The sequence below is a fragment of the Schistocerca americana genome, chromosome 2, assembly GCF_021461395.2.
Source record: "Schistocerca americana isolate TAMUIC-IGC-003095 chromosome 2, iqSchAmer2.1, whole genome shotgun sequence".
NCBI lineage: Eukaryota > Metazoa > Arthropoda > Insecta > Orthoptera > Acrididae > Schistocerca > Schistocerca americana.
This window is the reverse complement of record NC_060120.1, coordinates 538,469,260-538,492,644: the sequence shown is the minus strand read 5'-3', so window position 1 is coordinate 538,492,644 and position 23,385 is coordinate 538,469,260. Positions and strand designations below refer to the sequence as shown.

The 23,385-nt window shown below is 41.0% G+C and overlaps 1 protein-coding gene across 5 annotated transcripts in view; it reads right to left on the bottom strand.

Annotated features, from left to right (window-relative positions):
* LOC124592534 (gamma-tubulin complex component 3-like) overlaps window positions 1-23,385 on the bottom strand; it is a 293,359-nt gene that overhangs the window by 73,272 nt on the left and 196,702 nt on the right. For all 5 annotated transcript variants that reach the window (XR_006977520.1, XM_047131845.1, XM_047131844.1 and 2 more), the window contains one exon: window positions 11,437-11,679. Coding sequence is in view for 4 of the 5 variants with exons in the window: in XM_047131845.1 (XP_046987801.1) it covers window positions 11,437-11,679 (243 nt within the window). In the remaining variant the exon portion in view is untranslated. The remainder of the gene's footprint in view (window positions 1-11,436; window positions 11,680-23,385) is intronic.

Genomic DNA, 23,385 nt, shown 5'->3' with positions numbered 1-23,385 from the left:
ACACACGTCTACGAGCAGCAGCTCATTGACCACATCACCAAAGATGGATTGTGCCCTTTCATGTATAATTCGGGGCACACTTGCAGATAAAAGTATCAGCTTGTGCAAAAAGTGGGGGCACTCACTACCATACTACGAGGTCACTTCATGGGGCCAATACAATCACCTAATGCCACACAGCTAACGGATTGAAGCTTCAATGTCACCCCAACTACAGGAAGCTACTTGCAAATTCCCGCACGCCAACTTTTTGCCAAGAAGTTTCAGTGTTAGTCAGTGCAGTGAATGTGAGTACAGTCCAGTATTAAGAAAGGGACAAAGCATTATAATGCAGGTGAGTGTCTATCTGCATATTTCTTTTCTCTCTCATAGCACACACTTTCACTGAGAAGGCCTAATTTATCATTCTCTATATATTATCTTGTCTAGTAATAGTATTTTGGCTGGGAACATTTTAAAATGTAAAATGAAAGGCAAGAAAATAGATGTAGGCGCTTAATATCCTATTTATGCAATTTCTGGATGCTGTCTGTGTCATCTATAAACTCAGGCCAATGTTGATGCTGTTAACTTACATTAACATTTCAATTTTAATTATTTGCACATAATATGCTTTCTAAGACAGGGAACAATATTTGAGCATTTTGGTTATTTACACTTGACATTCATGTTTAGAAAAGTACTTAGCATAATTTAGAGTTCTGAATGATTAACATGGCTAAATTGAATTTGTACAAACACACCTTTCATTATTTGCTTAATATACCTACACATTTACTGAGTTTTATTTTTCACAGAATGTTATATCTTTCAATATGATTTTCATGTATCCAGTTTATGTGAAATTTTTGTGTTTCACAACTGCTTGGTATTTTGATACTTGTAATAATATACCTGCTTGGATATTAGTAGCCTAAACCAAACAAAGTCAAAATTATAAATCACTATAAACTTTTTGTGTGTGAATGAGTTGGAGTATTGTTTTACTGCAATATGTAATACAGTCATTGAAGCTTTTCAAAGTTTAGTTTGTTCTTTGATCTAGGTGGGATGTTTGTAAATGTCATGGGATCAATGGGATTTTAGCACAAATGTTCAACAATATCAGTGATGCACAGAACTTAAGTGCAAAAGCAAATAATGTAACAACATTTTCAACCTTATATACTTTCTGTATTGCTTACCTTCATTAAAAGATGGCTGCAGTTACATGATAATCTTCAAGTACAATAAATCCAGCAAATCATACACTATATATTCACTATTTATAGCCTACACAATAACATGTGACTTTTAACACAAACAATTCCACATTTCAGGAATGCCTGGGGAAATGTCAGTGCATGCAGTAAACTGCACACTCAACCAACATGCTCACCCCCCATATGATGCCAAAAAGTGCCGTTGCTGTTAAGAGCGTACTAGCAAGCTATGGTCTGAGCTTTGTTGAAGACAATTATCTGGGTTCAAGTCCAACAGAATACAGTGTTGCACATTCCACTGTAGCATTGAAGTTTCATTCCACAGTAAATACAGTATCAATACCGTATTAAATGGTAACATCAAATGTATTAGGACACATTAGCACTGTAAGGGTGCAGGTGTTTCTGATTATGGTTTTAGGGCGCAAAACAGCTATGGTCGTAAGCACCCATTCCGTAGCTCAAGTGAAGGGTGAAAACAGGAATTTAAATCAGCAGCAGTGGGAGCGAAACTCAATAAGAAGCGAAGCTAAAAACCAAGGTGGTGTCATTCCCCCATTTGTCAGGAAAAATTTAGGAAATTGGAAGGAAAGTGAATGTAGCAGTTGATGGAAGCGGACTCCCGGTGGTAGCAGAGAGGGATGGCTGCCTGCATACTCTAAATCCAAGTAGGTGCCGAAAAAAAGGGCATGGGTTGGATGAGGAGGCACTGAAAACAGATGAACAGCGTATCGACTCACAAGAACAGCTTGACGATTGGACTGCAGAGGTTCAGGAGTCTCAGCATAAAGGCTCCCCATAGGTCTACTGTAAAAAGCTCCAGACGCTAAATGCAATCCATGGTGGTGGACAGAATGTATACAACAAAGAATAAACGGCCATGCAGAGGAGTAAACTATGCTTCCAGAGTCCAATTTTGAGTGCACAAAGGCATGATATAGGTGGAGTAGGTAGGACCAATCTGTCCGCTTCCCAGGAGGTACCACTCAGAACACTGAGGGTGTTGAGGGATCACAGACAGCAAGCTGAAAGATATGCAACATGGAAAGACCAACACAGTTTTCTGCAAATATAAGTCGCAAGAATTCGGCGACATCCACAAACGGAAGGTCAACAGGGCCTAGATGAAGGGAAGGTGGATAATACTCCGTACGACACCAAAAATTTACACAGACGGTCTTACTGGGAGAAAATTGGAAGCCGGTTTCAATGTTCCATGAGTGGAGGCGATCAAAGAACCCCTGAAGATGTCATTCAAGAAGGCTGGTCTGTTGAGAGATAAACACACAAAAAATTTGCATCACCCCAGTTCCTAGAACTCCTGAAGACAGACGTTGACTGTGGATATTATATCACAGACACAGCCCCTTTGACTGTTCAGAGATGTCACTAAACCCGCCAAAAGATGTTAACAACCATGTATGAGCAGTGTCTATTAGACAGAGGAGGTCCGACAGCCGATCAGTTCCAGTCATTCCACCAGGAAGGAGGTACACGGCTCGTGTTGTCTGTAGTTCAACCATGCCTAGACGGTCAGTACCACGGTTTGATAGCATCTACATTGTTACTTTGTGCCAGGAAGGACTCTCAACAAGGGAAGAGTCCAGGTGTGTCTGAGTGAACCAAAGCAATGTTGTTCGGACATGCAGGAGATAAAGAGAAACAGGAACTCTTGATGACATGCCTCACTCAGGCTGCCCAAGGGCTACTACTGCAGTGGATGACCGCTACCTATGGATTATGGCTCGGAGGAACCGTGACAGCAATGCCACCACATTGAACAATGCTTTTCGTGCAGTCACAGGATGTCATGTTATTACTCAAACTGTGCGCAACAGGCTGCATGATGCGCAACTTCACTGCCGACATACATGGGGAGGTCCATCTTTGCAACCACGTCACCATGCAGTGCAGTACAGATGGGCCCAACAACATGCGGAATGGCCGCTCAGGATTGGCATCACGTTCTCTTCACCGCTGAGTGTCGCATATGCCTTCAACCTGATAGTTGTCCTAGACATGTTTGGAAGCAAGGCGGTCAGGCTGAATGACTTAAGAAACACTGTCCAGCGAGTGCAGCAAGGTGGAGGTTCCATGATATTTTGGGGTGGCATTATGTGGGGCCAACGTACACCACTGGTGGTCAGGGAAGGCACTGTAATGGCTGTACGGTATGTGAATGCCATCCTCCGACATATAGTGCAACCATATTGGCAGCATATTGGCGATGCGTTCATCTTCATGGAAGACAATTCGTGCCCCCATCATGCACATCTTGTGAATGACTTCCTTCAGGATAATAACATTGCTGGGCTAGAGTGGCCAGCATGTTCTCCAGACATGAACCCTATTGAACATGCCTGGGATAGATTGAAAAGGGCTGTTTATGGACAACGTGACCCACCAACCACTCTGAGGGAACTACACAGACTCACCGTTGAGGAGTGGAACAATATGTACCAACAGTGCCTTGATGAACTTGTGGATAGTATGCCACGATGAATACAAGCATGCATCAATGCAAGAGGACATGCTACTGGGTATGTGGACAGCAATCTGGACCACCACCTCTGTAGGTCTCACTGTATGGTGGTACAACAAAGCAATGTGTGGTTTTCATGAGCAATAAAAAGGGCGGAAATGATGTTTATGTTGATCTCTATTCCAATCTTCTGTACAGGTTCCGGAACTCTCAGAACCGAGGTGATGCAAATGAGTGTAGATTCTAAAATTGTCAACAAAGAGGGAGCCCGAGACATCAGGAAGGAGACATTCCATAATTGTATTTATGGCGATGGCAAACAGTACAACACTCAGCACTGAGCCCTGGGGCACTCTGTTTTCTTGGGAGAAAGTACAGGATAGATTAGAGTTCACTCACACCTTAATTGTGCACTCTGTCACAAATTCACGGAGGAAAAGGGGTAGCAGACCTCGAAAGCCCCAAGAGAACAGTGTGCGGAGGATGCCTGTTCTCCAACAGGTATCGTATGCCCTCTCCAGATAAAAAAATATAGCTACTGTTTGTCGTTTCCTTAGGAAATTGTTCATGATATAAATTGAGAGAGTAACAAGATGGTCAACTGCAGAACGCAGTTGCTGTGGGCACTTGTTAAAAGATTTCGGGACTCCAGCCACCATACACTCCAAAACCTTACATACACTACCTGTGAGAGAGATTTGGCGATAGCTAGAGGGGAGATGTTTGTCCTTTCCAGGTTTTGGAACAGAAATGATGATAGCTTCCCACCATCTTATGGGAAATTGTTGGTACAAATTCGATTATAAAGGCGAAGGAAGAAATGCAGAGAAGAGTATGAAAAATGCAGCAACATTTGGATATGGATGCCATCTGGTCCTGGGGCAGAAGAGTGAGAAGAAGAGCGTGCGTGTCAGAGTTCACACATAGAAAAAACGGTATTATAGCTTTCGCGATTTTGAGGGGAGACAGCAAGAGGTCGCACTTTCATGGCTTGTTTCTTTGGGAGAAAGGCTGGTGGGTAATTAGAAGAGCTTGAAGTATCAGCAAATTGTTGACCCAATGGGTTAGAAATTGCGCCTTGGTCCACTAAGGTATCTTGTGCGACAGTTAGCCCAGATATCGTGGAAAAACTAGATGTGCTGGGTAACCGTTGAATTCGACTCCAAAGTACAGATGAGAGAGTGAAGGTATTAAAGGAGCTGGTAAAGAAATCCCAGCCTGCCTTCTTGCTATTGCGTAAGATGAGATGGCATTGTGCATGTATCTGCTTATAGCCAATACAGCTGGCCAATGTAGGATGATGGTGGAAAATGCAAAGGCACATCTCTGCTCGTGTATTGCGTCACAGCACACCTCGTTCCACCAAGGAACTGGGGGCACCGGGGCAAAGGGGAGGTATAAGGTGTTGAACATTCCGCAGCTGTAAGAATAAGTTCTGCAACACAAGCGACCGATTGTCAATGCTAGGAAATTCACGGTCATCAAATGTTACTAGATACGAGAAAAGTGTCCAATCGGCATGGGAAAACTTCCAGCATCTTGGGTGCAGAGATGGCAGTTGTGGCTGCAATTGAATGACACAAGGAAAATGGTCACGCATGTGTGTATCAGCAAGAGCGCACAATTTAAAGCACCAAGCTAGCCGAACTGTACCGACCAAAAGGTTCAAATGACAGTAGGCTGACGTGGAGGCAGACAAAAACATAGCATAGCTTCAACCGTGTTGAGGCAAACCAGATCTGCTTGGTGGAAGAGGTCAAACAATAGGGAACCTCTCGGATACAGACCCGGAGATTCCCAAAGGAGGTGGTGGGCACTGAAGTCTCCAACCAGCAAATAAAGCGGTGGGAGCTGACCAAGGAGCCAAAGGAGATCGGCTCTTACCATTGGTGTGGACAATTGAACATATATGGTACAAAGAGAGAAGGTGAATCAGGAAAGCAAAAAACATACAGCGACATCTTGGAAGGAACTGTGTAAGGGGATTGGGTGATAATGGATAGTATCATGGAGAAGAATCATAAGACCCCGTGTGCCAGAACGCCAGCAACAGAGGGGAGATCAAATTGGATCGATTGGAAATTAGGGAAGACAAAGCTATCATGGGGACGTAAGTTTGTTTCTTGAAGACAGAAGATGACCGGGGAGTAGGATCGTAAGAGGATTGACAATTCATCCCAATTGGAGCAAATTCTGCAGATATTCCAATGGATAATTGACATAGTGTGGACACAAAAAAGGGAAAATCACACCACTGTTGCTGTCAACTCAGTGATCGCTGAGAGACGGTGGCCGGTGGCATGGAGTGGCATTCAGCAGGAGGCAGAAGATATTGATCGATAGGTTGTCTGGGGACAGCTCCTGCTGCCAGTGATCATCTGGTTGATCGGCCTCCAGCGGTGCAGCTCGGCGACACGAGGGACGGCCGAGGTTGGCTACCTCTGGCTGGCACTGTAGAAGAGACATGCCATGGCAGAGAAGGAGAGGAACTTTTTTTATTATGAGACATCTTGGAAGCAGGACGTTGAGATGGAGGAGGAGTTGGTGGTTGTGGGGCCTGGGCACATAAAAAATCTTCATGAGTAGGCTCTTTTTTGGAAGCCTGGGTGTCCAATTTTGGGGCCTGTGATTTAGCAGGAGCCGACGAAGGTTGAGCCTTAGAGTGAGCGGGTGATAGTGGGGAGGTTGAACAGGCGATATTTGTGTTGGCTGATCTGACGACTGTGGCGCTAAAGGTGAGATCACAAGTCTGCATGGTTACCTCCTTAGTAGGTCGAGGAGAGGCAAGGACAGTGTTATATTTACGCGCTGGGAGCACAGTGAGCTTTCTGCTGGCAAGTAACTTATCAACAGCAAAGGTGGACACCTTTTCCTTCACTTGGATTTCCTCAACAATTCGTTCATCTTTAAAAACAGGGCAATCTCTAGAGGAAGCATCGTGGTCGCCCACACAATTGATGCAACGAGGGGATGGGGGTAGACAATCACCCTCATGGGCATCCCTGCCACAGGTAACGCATTTGGCCGTATTGGAACACGACTGGCTGGTATGATCAAACCTCTGACACCACTAGCAACACGTAGGGTTGGGGATGTAAGGGCAAACTGAAATTATCACATACCTCGCTTTAATGTTTCATGGGAGCTAAACTCTGTCAAATGCCAAGAAGAGAGTGCGAGTTGGTACCAGTTCCTTTGCAATCCTTTTCATTACTCGATGTACGCCCGTTATTCCCTAATCAGACAGGTAACTTTGACTGTCCTTATTTGATAATCCATTGAGAGATCTTGTATAAACCACCCCGCACGATGAGTTTAAAGTACGGTGCACTTCCACCTGGACAGGGAAGGTGTGTAACAGTATAGTTCGAAGCAATTTGTGCGCCTGGAGGGCACTGTCTGTTTCTAACAACAAGGTGTCATTTTGTAACCGGGAACATGACTTTACAGGACCTGCAATCGTGTCAACACCTTTCTGAATAATGAAAGGGTTGACTGTTGACAAGTCTTGACCTTCGTCAGGCCGAGAAACAACTAGGAACTGATGGAAGAATTTTCTGTGGTTGAGAATCATCTACCTTTCTCTCGTGGGCAGAAGTAGAAGAAGTAGAAGAAACCATTGCGAAAGTATCCCCCATGATTACCGGCATCTCCGATGCCATGCTCCTTCCTAGTGGGGGCCCTCTGTGAGGGCACTCCCACCTTAGGTGATTGTCCACACCTTACGTCACACCTCCTGAGAATCAGACGGAGGGACCAATCGGCATGTTCGGAGGGTAGCAGCTCGAGTAATCACCCCTCCTTGGGCCTGGCCTTTATTAGGTGGTACGTACCCGGGGCGGGGAATTGCGAACTACTCCATCATCGACTACACTTGGGAACACACGAGTCGGGCTTCAGAGATGCACAGGGAGGAAAGAAAGAAAAAAGGGAGGAACAAAGAGAAGGAAAGAGTTCTCAAATGCGGCAGCAGTGAAGAAGGTAAAGAGAAGAACCAAGGAAAGAGAAGAATCAGGGAAAGAGAAGAATCGAGGAAAGCGAAGAATCAGGGAAAGAGAAGAATCAGGGAAAGAGAAGAACAAAGTAAGGATAGATACGTTAATTGGAGAGGCAAAGGAAGAGAAACCACTTCATTCGGTCACAAGCATCTGTTTCCGGGCATAGGCATAAAATGCACTCCCAAAGAGAGGGAGAAGGGAAAGGGCTGGGAGGGGAGGGGGGGGGGGGGCTTGGAGGGATGTGGAGAGGAAAGGTATGCAGCCCAGAAAAGAAAGATAGTTGCACAAGCTTGGGGTTCCGTGTTTGCCGCGCACGTATCCACAAAAGAGTTGTAGACTCCCTCAGCGGGAAGGGGGTGTGCAGGTGTGTTTAAGCCTCTGGCTGCTGTTGACAAGTTAACTCATCATACTCTGCTGATTCCCAGGTGCAAAGGACATTACGCATCCTCTTCTGCTGAACTCTCACTGCTGAAGGGCAAGTAACTTCCAAATCTCAGCAAATAAAAAGTTTTGTCTGTCAGTCATGTCATACAGCATACAAGCCTCTGTTCATGCTAACATTTGCAAAGAAACTTCATTTCACTATCTTGAACTGTTTATTAAGTATGATGATTGTTTTGACCACATGATTCCTGACGTACATGGACGAAAATGGGTGCATTGCACACAACCGTCTGACATATACTGAACCAAATAATGTCTTTAAAATTACATGCAATGTTTTACTTAATTTGATGCAGTGCAGTAACTATGATGAATAACGAAAAGAAATTAAGTCCTTCCTTCAAAGACTGAAGATATTGGACTGCAAGATGAGAGAAAATCAACTTTTTCACCACATAGTTTTCTTAGAATCAGATGATAAGTACTTCATAACAGCAAGAAAGCTGTCTCTCAGCATAGCTAGCAGCATTTGGTGAACAGTACAGCACGAATTCGTGCTCAGCACATAATGCAGAGAGCAAGTGTATTAGCAGCAAAAGGATTACTGCATTTTACGATCAATAAGACGCTACGGTCTATAGGATGTGTCTTAATTTTTACGTAATTTTTTAAGAAGTAACATTTTTACATGTTACCATTAGACCGCAAAGACAGACTAAACAACAAGAAGTTAGTTAATAAAACCAAACTGACCTTTAAAATCCCTGAAAATCGTCATCTGAACTTTCTTCTTCCTCTTTGTTGTCCTCTTCATGTATAAGATTGTCTTCACTGCCATCAAGAGCATCACTATGCTGCACTTCTTGAAAGATTAAACAACAATGTCTTCTTTCACTTTAAACCATGACTGTTTTATGCACTGATACACTTGTTTGATTGCATGCCGTTTTAATTTTTGGTATGAATTAATGTTGTGTTTCATAAATCAGCCATTTGTTCCTTTCTCTCTCATATGCACTATAAATGATTTATTTATTGACACATCAAGAGGTTGCAATTGTGAAATAAGTCCTCCTGGAATAACAGCAAGCTCTGTATTTCTCTGTCTCCATTTCTCTTTCACAGAATTTTTCAAATGACTATTAAAGCGATCTAGCATGGGAAGAGAACTATTCTTCAATAAAATACCTTTCCTTCTCGCCCACACACTGTTAATCCATAATTTCATACCAGCCTCACCCATCTAAACCTTGTTATGTATGTGAGCAACAACACCTAGCAGTACTTCGGAAGGTTCTGACTGTTTTGTGCTCGAAAATGATCACTGGGTTAAGTTTAGTACTGTCAGCACAGCATGAAAGGACAACAGTGTAGTGCATTTTTTAATGTCCACTTGTTTTTATAGATACAGTTTTAGCACCTTTCAAGGCAACAGTTCTGTTATTCGGCACATCAAATGCCAGAGGACTTCCATCTATATGCACTATTTGGCTTAGTTCCACACTGGTTTTCTTTCGATGGTGAAAAATAAAGTGATGGAAGATAATATTTTTTCTTATACTCTTGTGGAATTTTCTGAGATATTTTGGTTTGCACGTTAAGTCCATTATGCTTCATAGACCTGTAGCACCCTTAAGGTCTGTTAAGTTCCACTCTAGCACTATCTTACAAGCATGTATCGGAATCATTTTTGCATTAATTCCAATCCCATTTTGATGGTGTCCTTGAATTCATTTTAATATGTCATCTTCAAGTTTTGGCCATTTTGTATTCAGTCCTCTATTTCCATATTTAGTCTCCCTCATTTTTTATCAGTTCTTGTTTAGTAGCCCACCAACCGCAATCCCCCCTGTTGGTGGAGGTCTGAAACACCACTCAGCTACTCTGTATCCATGTTGTTCTGCATATGCTATTACTTTCAATTAACAGCCCATATCATATGAATACCTTCTATTTTTTTCCATTGTGAAACTAGCTACTAACAAAAATATCCTACTGTTACCGATAACACAAATCACTTTCAATTCAAGTTCACTGGCTCTGTTGACTGCAATGATGCATCATAGGCTAGACAGTGTTCTGGATTTGTGATGGTGTAGTGTGAGGGAGACAGTATTAGCAAGTTTGTGAATCCCCACAACTCATGTTGGTTGTATCGACGCACTGCTGCTGCCACTTGAATTCAATATTGGCAGATGGAGACAGATTTCCCACAGCATCAAACATATGGCCATTTTTAAGATTAATGGGAATTTTAAATTAAACACTGGACATTTTTTAATCAAGTTTGAGTATAAGATATTCCTGAATTTTGAAGGCAATTTTTCGATGACAGAAGTATTTATTTTAGTCTGTAAAATTTGGTAATAAACTGGGGGCAATGAGTAAAACAACTGTACCCTTGATGATGATATAATGAACTTCTTCATGTAGCAGTACACAATATTTTACCAAACAAGTATCTCTAACCTGGTGCACTGGTGGGACAATTGCCTCAATCCTCACGGCAATTTTGCCTGACAGGCATACCAACTCTGGACTGCACAACCTTCGAACAGAAACTTTTTGGTCCCCTGTTGTGGGTACAACTGAGTAATCATGAATAGTCTTGATTATAGGACATTCAAATAGGTTTGGGTATTCTTGGCTGAAGTATTAATACGATTCTGGATTTGTGTGTTTTTTATTTTATGTTTAAGGTGCTCCTGGATCGTTGTGATGTGATGAAAGACTGCCACTCAATGTAATTCCCTGGAGTCTGTAGCACCATGGGCTGCATTATGAAGTCCTCCACAGTTAAGTTCTGTGGTTTGACTTCACAACAATTCAAGAAGTTCTCTGTTTTAATGTTATTATACAAAAAGGGGAACCAGAACTGTCAGGTTTTCTATGTCAAAGTGTTTGAGTTCATGTTGTAAATTGGATAATAAATCCAAACTTTGTTCTGTGTATGCAACTTTTTACTTCATAGTAGAAGTTACCTAATTGTACATGAAAAACATCTGACAGTGGCAAAGGTTCTGACTGACATACCCAAAATTGACTTCAAGACTGTCAGAACCCTTGCACCACCTCAGCTAATGAAGGCAGCGAAGTTATTTGGCAAAGCACATGGAACTAAATATTCAATATTTGATTATAGATTTGGAAACTTATAAACAACAAACAGCTCATAAAAATCTCAGTAAGTGAGTTACTTAATTTAAATATCTGCACATTCTGTTGATCATAAATGTGACCTCTTGACATTGAATCAACCAGTTTTACAATTATAGTGCACTCAACACACACAACCAAATTTGAATGCCTACATTATAAGGATGGCTTGGAAACTTAGTTCTCATCATATATCAATGCTAAAATATGTTACCTGATAGCTTTTAGCCAGTACACTCAACTGAGTGCGCATGTGAGGCAGGTATTTATTTGTAAATTCATTAACTCGTGTAGATTCCCTTTCCTCCATTGATATGTTTGTGCCAGATTTTTCAACTAGCTTCTCATACTCTTTACGAGCTTCCAGCTCCACTGATGCTCTATTGTGTAGCTGTTCTTCTAGGCCTTGGAGCTGTAGCATCAAGTCATACACAGACCGCAGTTGGGCTGCCAAACTCTGGAATCAAATTGCAGCAGTTTTTGTTTAATAATCTGAGGCAGCTTTACTATAATTACTGTAGTGTTCACTAAGAAGTAATAGTTATATTGTTTCTAGTAGTTGAAATACTGCCCACTATAATTTAATTTTGGGGAGTACTTTCTGGTAAAGGTTAGGAAGAGGGGATTTCTGCAATTATTTTCTAAAAATTTGGGAATGGGGATGCATACTGTGTTTCAAGTATTGTTCCTTCTTTGCTATTGTTGTCAGTAAAAAGCAGATGCAACGCGAGTGAGTCACAAGGAAACTATCTATATATACAGGATGAACTTCGAGATGTATCGCACGCAAAGGTGCACACTCAAAAACTCTAATATTTTACTTAAAAAATAATATCTTGAATTTTTTTGAACAGCATTAACTTTTAATTAATACTATTGGACTAAGACATTAGTTTATTTTACATTTTTTCACTATTGTAAACATAAACGACCAAGTACTGTTCCAAATGTCCAGTAGTAAGATTGTATCTTCGATCATTCAAAACATTTTTATATGCAGAAAAGGACCATTCTACATCAACTGAGGTAACTAGGCAGTATTTGAATTTGGGTGCTATGTTGGCACTTATTGTTTATGGTAAAAGTTTACCCATCCCATTAATAAAACTATCAATTCGGCACAAGTGTTCAAAGCCTGCATTATTGTTTGAAAACATTTTAAACTTTTCTTTAAGTTTTCTTGGAAATACTTCCGGTAATGAGGAGTTCACTAGAATAATTTTATTCATTGACTGAATAGATTCATTCAACACCAAACCTTGAGTTTCAAGTTGTTTATTACTTGCAGGCATATGGGAAAAATGAGCGCTATCACAGCAATGTCTTCTTTAATAATGGAATCATTAAAAGCTCCCCTGCACTGGAAAACTGCCAAAGCCTCTGAACTATCAAAGTCGTTTACTACCCCTCCACCCCAACGAGTTACCACTAGTTTTGGAGGTAAAGGCACATTTGATAGTTTTTCTTTCAAGGTCTTGATGCGAGCAGGAGCCTTTAGGAGCACTTTCTTTGTGGATGAAATCAGTTTATTTACATTCACAAATGTGGAACGTACTTCTTCAGCAAGGTGATGTACTCCTTGAGCAATGCACATGAATCAAATTGGGATAAAATACTCTGAGGATTTTTCCTGCTTTGATCATATAGGTAGCGGCATCTGAAATACACACACACCCTTTCATTTGCAGGAGATTCTGGAAATATTTTTCTAATACCCTCATTCACAAATGTGGCGATTGTAGAATGATTTACTTTTTCAATGTCTTTGCAGGTCACTAGATAGGAAGAAAGCGGCTCTTTTTTTAAAGCACCAACAATTAAATTTGCAATGTAACAGCCACAAGTGTCTGTAGTTTCATCAACTGAAATCCAGATAATGTTGTCCTCGAGTGCATTGTGTATTTCTTCCAGAACATTTACGTAAATTGTTGGTATGTAATTTTCACACAATGTTGATTCATCTGGTATATTTTGATTTAAGCAATAATTGCGCAGGAAGCGTTTGAGGATAAGGTTTGTTAAGTTTGTAAAGAGGAATATTGCTTGCAATGAATGCTTCGCACAGATCCATGTTAAACCAACTTTTTTGGTTACCTCTGGACAAATCCCTGCTACAACAACTTGTTGTTGTCAGAAGTTGTTGTTATGGTCCTTTCTTCTGCATTTCTGCGATATGAAGACTTGTCTTGACATGCTGGTCTATTTGAAACTTTTTGTTTGGGCGAAAAGTTTTTCTCCCAAACTCGATAATATAAAACAATTCCGTCAAATGTAAATGTTCCAGGATGGTCAGTTATCCACGAAACAATGTTTCATCTTTTCGGGCAGCATGGTGCACAACACGTTAATACGTTCAACTGTGTACAAGTAAATAGAAAGCTAAACTCAAACAATGGACGTGCCACTAAAAGCTCGCGTAGTTTAAATTAACTGTTGCCGACGCATTCGGTATGTCAGCGGAGGAGGTTAAACGGGGGCTCGGACACAGGGACACTGACTCCGTCTGCCTGTTCCTTTTCCTCTTCTGTAATGACTTTGCTAGGCAGTGGCCCCTCAGTTAGCGACTGCATGCAGTTCTAGGTTGTGGTCGATCTGTGAGACATCAAAACTAGATTGAGCTAGTGACCGCCGTGTAAATTTTTAAAATACAGGGTGTTCCACTCAAACCTCCCTGATTTGAAGGACCCAGGAGAGAAAAACCACAGTAGATACGACAATGAAAAAAGCACCACATTGTAGAGCATCTCAAAGAATTTATATTCTTGCGTCAGAAGTGCCAAGTATGGTCACCAGAGTGCAGTATGATCGCCAGAGCACAGTACAGTCGCATGAAGTGAAAATGGTGACTCCACAGCAGCATGCGCAAGCGGTAGTGTTGTTTGCAGAAACACTATCACTGTTTACTGTTCAAAGAAATTATCGTCGTGTGTATGAATGTGATCCACATTATGTGAAAACAATTAAGGAGTGATATAAGAAGTTTCTGGCAACAGGAAGTGATCTGAAACATTCTGACGGTGCACGTTACAGAGTTTCAGAAGAGACAGTGGAGGACATCAGACAAACATTTCTCAGATGCTCACGTAAGTCAATTAGTCAACCATCAAGGCAACTTGATGTACCTCAATCAACATTGCATTGTGTAGTTCACCATCGTCTTTGCATGTGTGCTTACAAAGTGCAAATTCTGCAACATCTGACACCAAACGACAAATCACGCTGACAACAATTTGCTGTGGATCTGCTGCAATGTATTGATATGGATGCCAGCTCCCTGGAAAGATGTTTATTCTCAGATGAGGCAACCTTTCATCTATCAGGATGGTTTAATAGATATAATGTTTGGATTTGGCGATCGCAAAATCCGCACGTTGTCATTGAACATGTTAGTGATAGCCCTAAACTAAACGTCTGGTGCGGGCTAATGCATGACAGGATTGTTGGACCATTCTTCTTTATGGAACAAACTGTGAATGGGTCAGTGTATGTGGACATTTTGGAGGAGTTTGTGTACCCTCAGATACAAGACTTGCAACCCAACATCATTTTTCAACAAGATGGAGCTCCGTCACATTGGTCAATGGCTGTTCGCAAGTTCCTGGATAGGAAATTTCCCAATCGTTGGATCGGACGTGAAGGATCCATTGCCTAGCCACCCGATGTTATGTCGATTGATTTCTTCACGTGGGGATTCATGAAGGACCGCGTGTATGCGACCGAAGAGGACAATAATCCTATGTTGCAACATCGTATCACTAAAGCGATTGCAACAATAACAGAGGAAATGTTACAAAGAACTTTAATATGGACTCTGTATTCTTCGTGCTATAAATGGTTCACATGTAAAGGTGTGTTGATGATGAATAAATAAATTCTTTGAGATGCTCTACAATGTGGTGCATTTTTCATTGTCGTATCTACTGTGTTCCCACATGGATCTTTCACACCAACACCAGCTTTCCTGAATTGTGCTGGTGGGAACTTTCCCTGCAATACACCCTACATTCCTGTAACCCTCCTGCCCTCAACTTCATTAGTCACTGTCCTCACCCATCCACCTGCTTCCCTGTTCCCATTCCAGCACTACACGGCTGTCATTCCAGCATCACACCCAGTCTTTTTACTTCTCTCCTTTTCCAACACTCCCCCCCTCCCTCTCCCCTGCCCTCTGTGTAACCTGCAGCACTACACTGTCTGCCACCCCTACCATACTATTCCTCCCCCTCCCCACCCAGCCCCCTCCTTACCCCACCAAGTTGCCACTCCTATCATGCACCGGTGCTGCTGCTCACAGTGTGGTTTCTGTTGCCCCCGTGTGTGTGTGTGTGTGTGTGTGTGTGTGTGTGTGTGTGTGTGTGTGGTCTATTTTTGACAAAGGCCAAAAGCTTGATTTATTTGTGACAGTCTTTTCTGTTGTGCCTATCTATGACTCAGCATCTCTGCCATATGGCAAGTGGCAACTTTCCTTTTTGTAATATTGTTTCATTCCATCCTGAATTTAACTTTTAGATCCCCTTATAATAAACACACATCACTTTATCTTTGCATGTATAGATCAATACATTTTAATACCTTTGTTCAGTGAAATAATCATTGTTAGTCTTTATGTAACTTTTTTGCAAGTATCAACCCAGTTCAGTTTTAGGTCAACACTTCTCAGTTCTGCTTGGAGGCTGGAGGTTGCAAGTGGCCATTTTTAGGAAGATTGTTGCTAGGCACTGCGCATTGATATGGAAAAGAAACTTGTTATTTATGTGATGTGTTGTGGTATTCTAAACGTAACAACAAATAATGCAGATAATGACTACAAGAAAGCCCTGCAGCTTATCACGCCAAAAAATTAATACATGAACTGGAATACTTGCAGCTATCCTCTCACGCCAGGAACCACTGAACTGGATATTCAGCAAACAAAAAGGAACTTCTGGGAGAACTATCACGAAGAGACAAACTAAGTAACTTATACATTTTTTAATTTGTGCTATTTTACCAAATCAAGATAATTTGCTTAATCTTAATTGCCTTATGCAGAAGAAACCAACAGCCATAGGTGTCTGCTAAACGCTTTCAATCATTGGTTTTTATTGAATCCCCCCCTCTCTTCTACACTCACACAATAATTTTTGAGTATGATGAGTCAATGATATTCAATACTAATGGAAATTTTAATTAAATTTTCTGGGGGACAACTTTTATACAGCCATGTTAGGGACTCTGTCATTGAATATAATCCAATCCCCCACAATATTCTCAATCAGCATTTTGGGTAACAGCAGCAGCTACTCTAGCAAATAAAGATAGTAAGTATGAGGAAGAGCTATAAATGAGGTTAAGTCACCATTCACGTGCAGATAAATGGTCAGTATTGCACAGAAACACTAGAAGAAGAAACACCCCAAAACTATTTTCTGATGTTTTTATGTCTGGGGTGGCCCATCATACATCTGCAGATGTGCAGTTGTTTTTCTTTTTCTTTTGTCTGTGTAACTTTGGTCGATTGGCTACATGAAATCAATAGTAAAGTAACTGATTGCTGTTCACCTGGCATTTGTGATTGTATTGGCTATCTCACCAAATGCGCCACCTGAATACTCCTCCTCAATACTACTGCCTCCAAATTTCACAGATGAAATCTTGCTCCGAAGTATGCGGTAGGTTCTCACCAACTACGTGGTCACAATTCGCAGTAATTTTTTGAACTACTTACTTTTTGATCATTTCTTTTCCTTTTATTTACTTTTTTCATGCTCTTTAACCAGTTTCTTGTATCTTGTGGTCACCCTCTTATGGGTTGTTTATGATGTATTTCCACTTGTTTATGATTTGTCTACTACCTTCTCTGACTGAGACAGTGCTGTCAGCTAATGTTCCTGGCACTTGTTCTACATGAAGTAACTATGATACAACATTACTGAAACTTGATGTCACCCATCCTGATTTCTTAAGCTTTATCAGTCTCTTTACCTTCAATCCTTTCTTCTCATATGAAAGGAGGAGCCCCTGGTTCTTAAAGCTAGCAGTTTTATATCTTTCTACATGTTTCCATATGCAGTTTAATTTGAGAGAAAATGATGAAAATGATTTGAAGGATAACAAGTTGTTGGTATGAAACTTCTAAATCTGGTACGCAGTTCATCATCTTCTGTGTTGAAAATTGTGCCTTTTCCCAATAAATCACCACATCCTGCACATATAGTGAGGCACTTCAATGCATCATTAGTTTATACACTAGCAAATTGTAGAAAAAAAAACCTTAACGTTTGTTTAACATTTGGCTGCTTGCTTGCAGTTATTTCACAAGAATAATACTTAAGAAAAATAAATTTTCTTCCATAAATGAACTGATGACAAAGACGTTCTTGCTATGACTGCTACCTTCTCCTGAAAGTAAAAGACTGTGGGACGGTCCCTGTTGGATCGTGAAAGGGAATGGGTCAGCTGGTGCTGCCATTTCTCTACCTGTCTTTGGGACACTTTTGGGTAATATCACTCAGTTAATGTGATCTGTGACATGAGAATACTTCCATTTAAGGAAACTGAAGTAAATAACATAAGTATAATGGGTAACAAATAGCCACCCTGTGGTCCATTCGTGGATTCAGGCATGTCTAGTGATATAAAATGCCTGGAAGTTCGGTGGAACAAATATTCAAAATTCACAAATGCCCAGGTATTTACGCATTTTAAAGGTTGATAAGCAGCACTAGTAAAAAAGTTTTAACCTGACATTTTGTATTGGAAAAGAAGTTTTGCAACACTGCTTCTGTAGTGGCTGAGTAACCAAGCTGAAAAAGCTACTCGAGAGTTAGGAAAGATTTATTAGGGGAAATAAATTTGACTGTAAATATAACAATATTATGGAAGGGTAGTTGCTACTACAATGTAGCGGAGCTGCTGAGTCGCATATAGGCACAACAAAAAAGACTGTCAGAAAACAAGGCCTTTGGCGGAGGTAGAACAGCCCCCCCCACACACACAGAAAGCAGTCTCTCACTGCTGAGGCCACACTGAGAGCAGCTGCACACGATGGGAGATGTAACCAGATGGTGGGGTTAAGGAGGAGGCTGGTGGGGCGAGGAGTTGAAGAGACAGCTGGATAGGGGTGGGGGACATTAAAGGGAGGTTACATGAAAGGGGGGGGGGGGGGGGGAGGGGGGGCTAGCGGAAAAGGAGATATGTAACAGACTGTGGGTGTGCTGGTGGAGTAGAAGACTGTGTAGTGCTGAAATGGGAACAGGGAAGAGGTTAGAGCATATGGTAAAAGACTAACAAAGGTTGAGGCCAGGAAGGCTACGGGAGTATATTGCAGGGAGAATTCCCACCTGCACAATTCAGAAAAAATGGTGAGATGGTGTTGGTGGGAAGGATCCAGATGGGACAGGCTGTAAAGCACTCACTAAAATGAAGAACACTGTGTTGGGCAGCATGCTCAGCAATGGGGTGGTCCAGCTGTTTCTTGGACACAGTTTGTTGGTGACCATTCATGTGGATAGACAGTTTGTTAGTTGTCATGTGCGTGAAAAAATGCGGCACAGTGGTTGCAGGTTAGCTTGTTGATCACACAACTGGTTTCACAGGTAGCCCTGCCTTTGATGGGATAGGTGTTGCTTGTGAACGCACAGGAGTAGGTAGTGGTAGGAGGATGTAATGGTACAAGTTTTGCATCTATGTCTATTACAGTGATACATGAGCCACGAGGCATGGGGTTGGGAGCAGGAGTTGTGTAGGAATGGACGAGGATATTTTGTAGGTTCGGTGGGCAGCTGAATACCACTGTGGATGGGGTGGGAAGTATAGTAGGTAGGATATTCCTCGTTTCAGGGCACAATGGAGACATAGTCGAAACCCAGGCGGAGAAAGTATTTCAGTTGCTTCAGTCCTGGGTGGTATTGAGCCATGAGGGGAATGCTCCTTTGTGGCTGGACGATAGGACTTTGGTAGGTGGGTGGGTGACTGGGGAGAGATAAAGCATGGGAGATGTGTTTTTGTACAAGGCTGGGGATGGGGTAAAATAATTACGGTCTATCAAGCTCTCTGAGAGGCCTTTGGTGTGTTTTGAGAGGGATCAGTCTTCACTACCATGGGTGGCTAGGCTGTATGGAAGGAACTTCTCGGTATGGAGTGCGTGGCAGCTGTTGAAGTGGTTTGGTAGGTTTGATATGGAGGGGTACCTTGTTGTTATATTCCATCCGGGAGTTTCCATTGTTGGACTGTAAATATAACTATACATTTTAATGACGTCAATTCTTGGGGTAGTACACAACAAGAAAAGAAAATAAAACTCAAGTTTAAAAGTGATTCATGAAATAAAGTATAGCTTATATTAAGTAGGTAGCCTGTAGGTTATTACTTTTACTTACACTATACTACCGCAAAAAATCAGAGTAAAAAAATGTTTATTCATACTGATTTTAATTTTGGATAAATCAAATGCAGTTTCCGAATCCTCAAGTTCAAGAATAGGCGATTCTGTAGGAATCGCATAGTATTGGAATCAAAACATTCCAGTATCTTGGGCATCGATTCTTTGTTATTAAACCTTTTTTATGTTAGTGCTTCCATTTTATCTTCATAGCAGTGCACACACATGAAAGTAGATAAAGAAAGGAGCAGAATAGAAAACTACAGTCTGCTGAAAATGTTGCTACATCTGACAATAAAGCACTCCCCCCCCCCCCCCCCCCCCCCCCCCCACTGAAAACCTTTTCAACATGGTGTGTGTGTGTGTGTGTGTGTGTGTGTGTGTGTGTGTGTGTATGAGAGAGAGAGAGAGAGAGAGAGAGAGAGAGAGAGAGAGAGAAGAACTGGTAAAAATAAAAAGAACACTGTAAATGATAAACAGCATTCAGTAACATGCGCCATTCCTTGGTACAAGCAAGTTGGAATGCTAGTTGAAAAACACCTTTCTCTCTTATTTCCTTTCGTCCTTGTAATGAAGGCAATGAATGATATATGTATGTTTAAATGTAAACATTTCCTAATTTCTCATATCAAGAGTATCGTGCCATCTTTTATTTTATTTGGTAAATTATACATTCTACCACTGAAAACTTTAAAAAGTACTTTTATTATAAATGCCAAGATTTTGGGCATTTAAAATTGCTTTGGAAAAATCCCTGAGCAAATGCCCAACCAACATCACTATGCATGTCACTCTGAATCAGATGGAAGTAAGCAACAATGTAGTAGTGTAAGTACAAACCACCTGCTGATAATTCTGCAGAATTTTAGGTGATGTACTGTAGTATGATTAAGGTGTTGTGTCAAAGTAAATACAATCAGGACTGGTGACATCAAGTTCAGTATTGTTGCTTCATTTTGATGGAACTCCAGGAACACCAGCTGACAATACTATCTCAAAAATTTCATCCCCATACAGAAGAGGATGTCAAGCAACGATAGCTCCCAAGTATATTTACTTGTTTCAGGGGCTATCCATCACACAAGTTGATGGCAAAAGACACTTACTGCTGGAAAACATTTGTGTTGCATCATGAATTTGAATTATCACTACAAGAAAAGAGTGATATTTGTGATATCAGTACTTTCCTTGTCAGAGAGAGAGAGAGAGAGAGAGAGAGAGAGAGAGAGAGAGAGAATATTGTTCTTTGCTGCTTCTGCAGCCAAAGCACTATATACTGATTTTAGCATTCTTTCAAAGCTTTATAAACATCAGGTTGTTAATTGTAATATGTCTTTCATGCCACCTTATACAAACTGTAATATAATTTATGGTGCTTGTCTCCCGCATCTCTAACCTTACAGTTTTTAATGCTAATTTGTCTTCTTGTTCAAAAATAAAATGGCCCTGCACTGAATCAGGAGGATGACCCATCAGATGAAAGTATTAAAAGGGTTCAAGTAGGACTCAATCAAATCACAGAAATTATAAATAATGGGGTTGAACAGTTTGTTTTCCTTGTTTGGGCTTGAATGATGAGCTCCTTAAGAAAGATTTTTCACAGTGGCACGAAAATGGAGATTTCATCAACATTCCAGAACTAATTATTACACTGAAAGTTAAAATAAGGAGGAGCCATCTAGCTCAGGAAGGACTATATATATATAGAAAAAAATTAAAAACCAGAAACAGAAGCAGTATGCCCCTCAGGTTGCATAAGTTTGTTACTGTAAGTTGCCAGGGCATAAAAAGCAACCTTTATCAAAGAATATGGATTTATAAAAGAAAATTTTATTTTCTCATATTATTTCCTCTGCACAAATTGTACACAAAGAAATTCATAAATTGAATCATTTAAGTTAATACAACAATACTGCAAGTAGTTGGTTAATCAGCTACTATAATGTAATATTGCTTCAGACAAAAGTAAACGAGACTTTTACGCGATTCCTCCCACTCTCCCTCAAATGTAGGGGCCTAGGGGCTCGGCTTCTCCTTTTCCTATGGAACCCAAATTACACATAACTCATTTTTGATACGTGTGAACCAAACTAGGGGTAAAAAAAATCACCTTGGAAAATAAGACACATCCTAGGGAACAGAATGTGAAATGGATGCACTAGCGGTATTGCATGTTTTGATTCTAACAAAATACACCAATTTCTGGTCAATGAATCATAGTTCAACACAGCTACTCTGCTGTACAGGTTGAGGTGCATTTACTTAGTGATCGTGTTTGTGGATTTCTTTTTGAGATTTCTCTGTGTGAGACCCATATCCACAGCAAAAAGTGGGGATTAAAGAGTACACCGATGTTTCAAGTAGTAACAACTAGCGTATTTACTCGCATCTAAGCCGCACTCGAATCTAAGCCGCACCTGAAAAATGAGACTCGAAATAAGGAAAAAAAAAAAAAAAATAAAAAAAAAAAAAAAAAAATTCCCGAATCTAAGCCGCACCGGAAATTTGAGACTCGAAATTCAAGGGGAGAGTAAAGTTTTAGGCCGCACCTCCAAATCGAAACAAAGTTAGTCCATTGTAATAATGAGACACAATTTAGGTCGAATGAATGACGATACAGCTACAGTAGTTTGGTTCGAGTCGTAAGCTTAGCAGTTAAGCTTTACCAGGTAGCCATCGCTATGCGTCAGGCGCTCCGTCCGTATTTATACGGGTACCCTTCCTTTTTCGCGTGCTTCGTCTGGTTTGAATCGATTGCTTATTTTGCTTTGATCTGATAAGTGGTGTTTTCTTTGTTATAGGTGTTTGCGTCACTCTAAGCTGAAAATTCATTACTGTACTGTGTCACGCATTGTTTGTCGCATTCTGATAGTGCGTGTTTACGGCCTGTCGCCGCTCGCGCTACTGCCGCTTACAATTCAAAAAAAAGAGAGAGTAATCGTCTCACTAGCGAAACAATGGCAAGAGACTGCTATTTGTTGTTACTTACACTGCTGCTTTCTTTGATAATGATCAACAAGAACCAAATAATAGACTGCGTATGATAAGAACATGTTCTGAACGAGAGTTAGGCGAAAATGTTTCTCCGTTTGAAAATCTTTGCGGCCGGTTCTTTAGCACATCAAATTCTGCACAGAAATTAGTCATCTTAGAATTAAAAATCTAGTCAGTTGCCGTGCTTCATTTCTCACTGTATCACTATTAGGCATAAGACTAATACGAATATAAACATGACACGATACGTATATTCTTCCGCGTTTGCTGATGTCTCACTCTAGTTTCGTAGTTTATTAGGCTGGCAGGATTTAAATGAGATAGCAGCAAACACGAAAGAATACATGGCATAATGTTTATATTCGTATTATTCTTATGGTGAAGAGAATACTGCATGTGATTCACATTTCATCAGGTTCCTATTAGCAACCATCTCTTCTCACAGGTAGGAAAAAATTCAGAAAGTAGAGTTGGCCATATTGACAAACATCCCAAACAGTCTTGCATGTCGGATTTTCGTAGTACATTGAAATTCTGCTACATTCGAAGATGAACAATACGGAATTTGTATTTACTTCGTTGGATAATGTATGAAAATGCAGTGGTCGAAACTCGGGGCGGAGGAAAAAAAGCTCGTCTTCCACCTTTTTTAAAAATTTATTTACTGACGCGGAGGTTTTGGCGCCAGTATTTATCTTTGTGCCTACGAAGCATGCCTGTGTAGCGCTACATATATTTGACGGCAGAAGTTAGTTGTGGCGGCACCTACCAACATTTTTCAGAACTTCCACTTGCTTTGCACTCGAT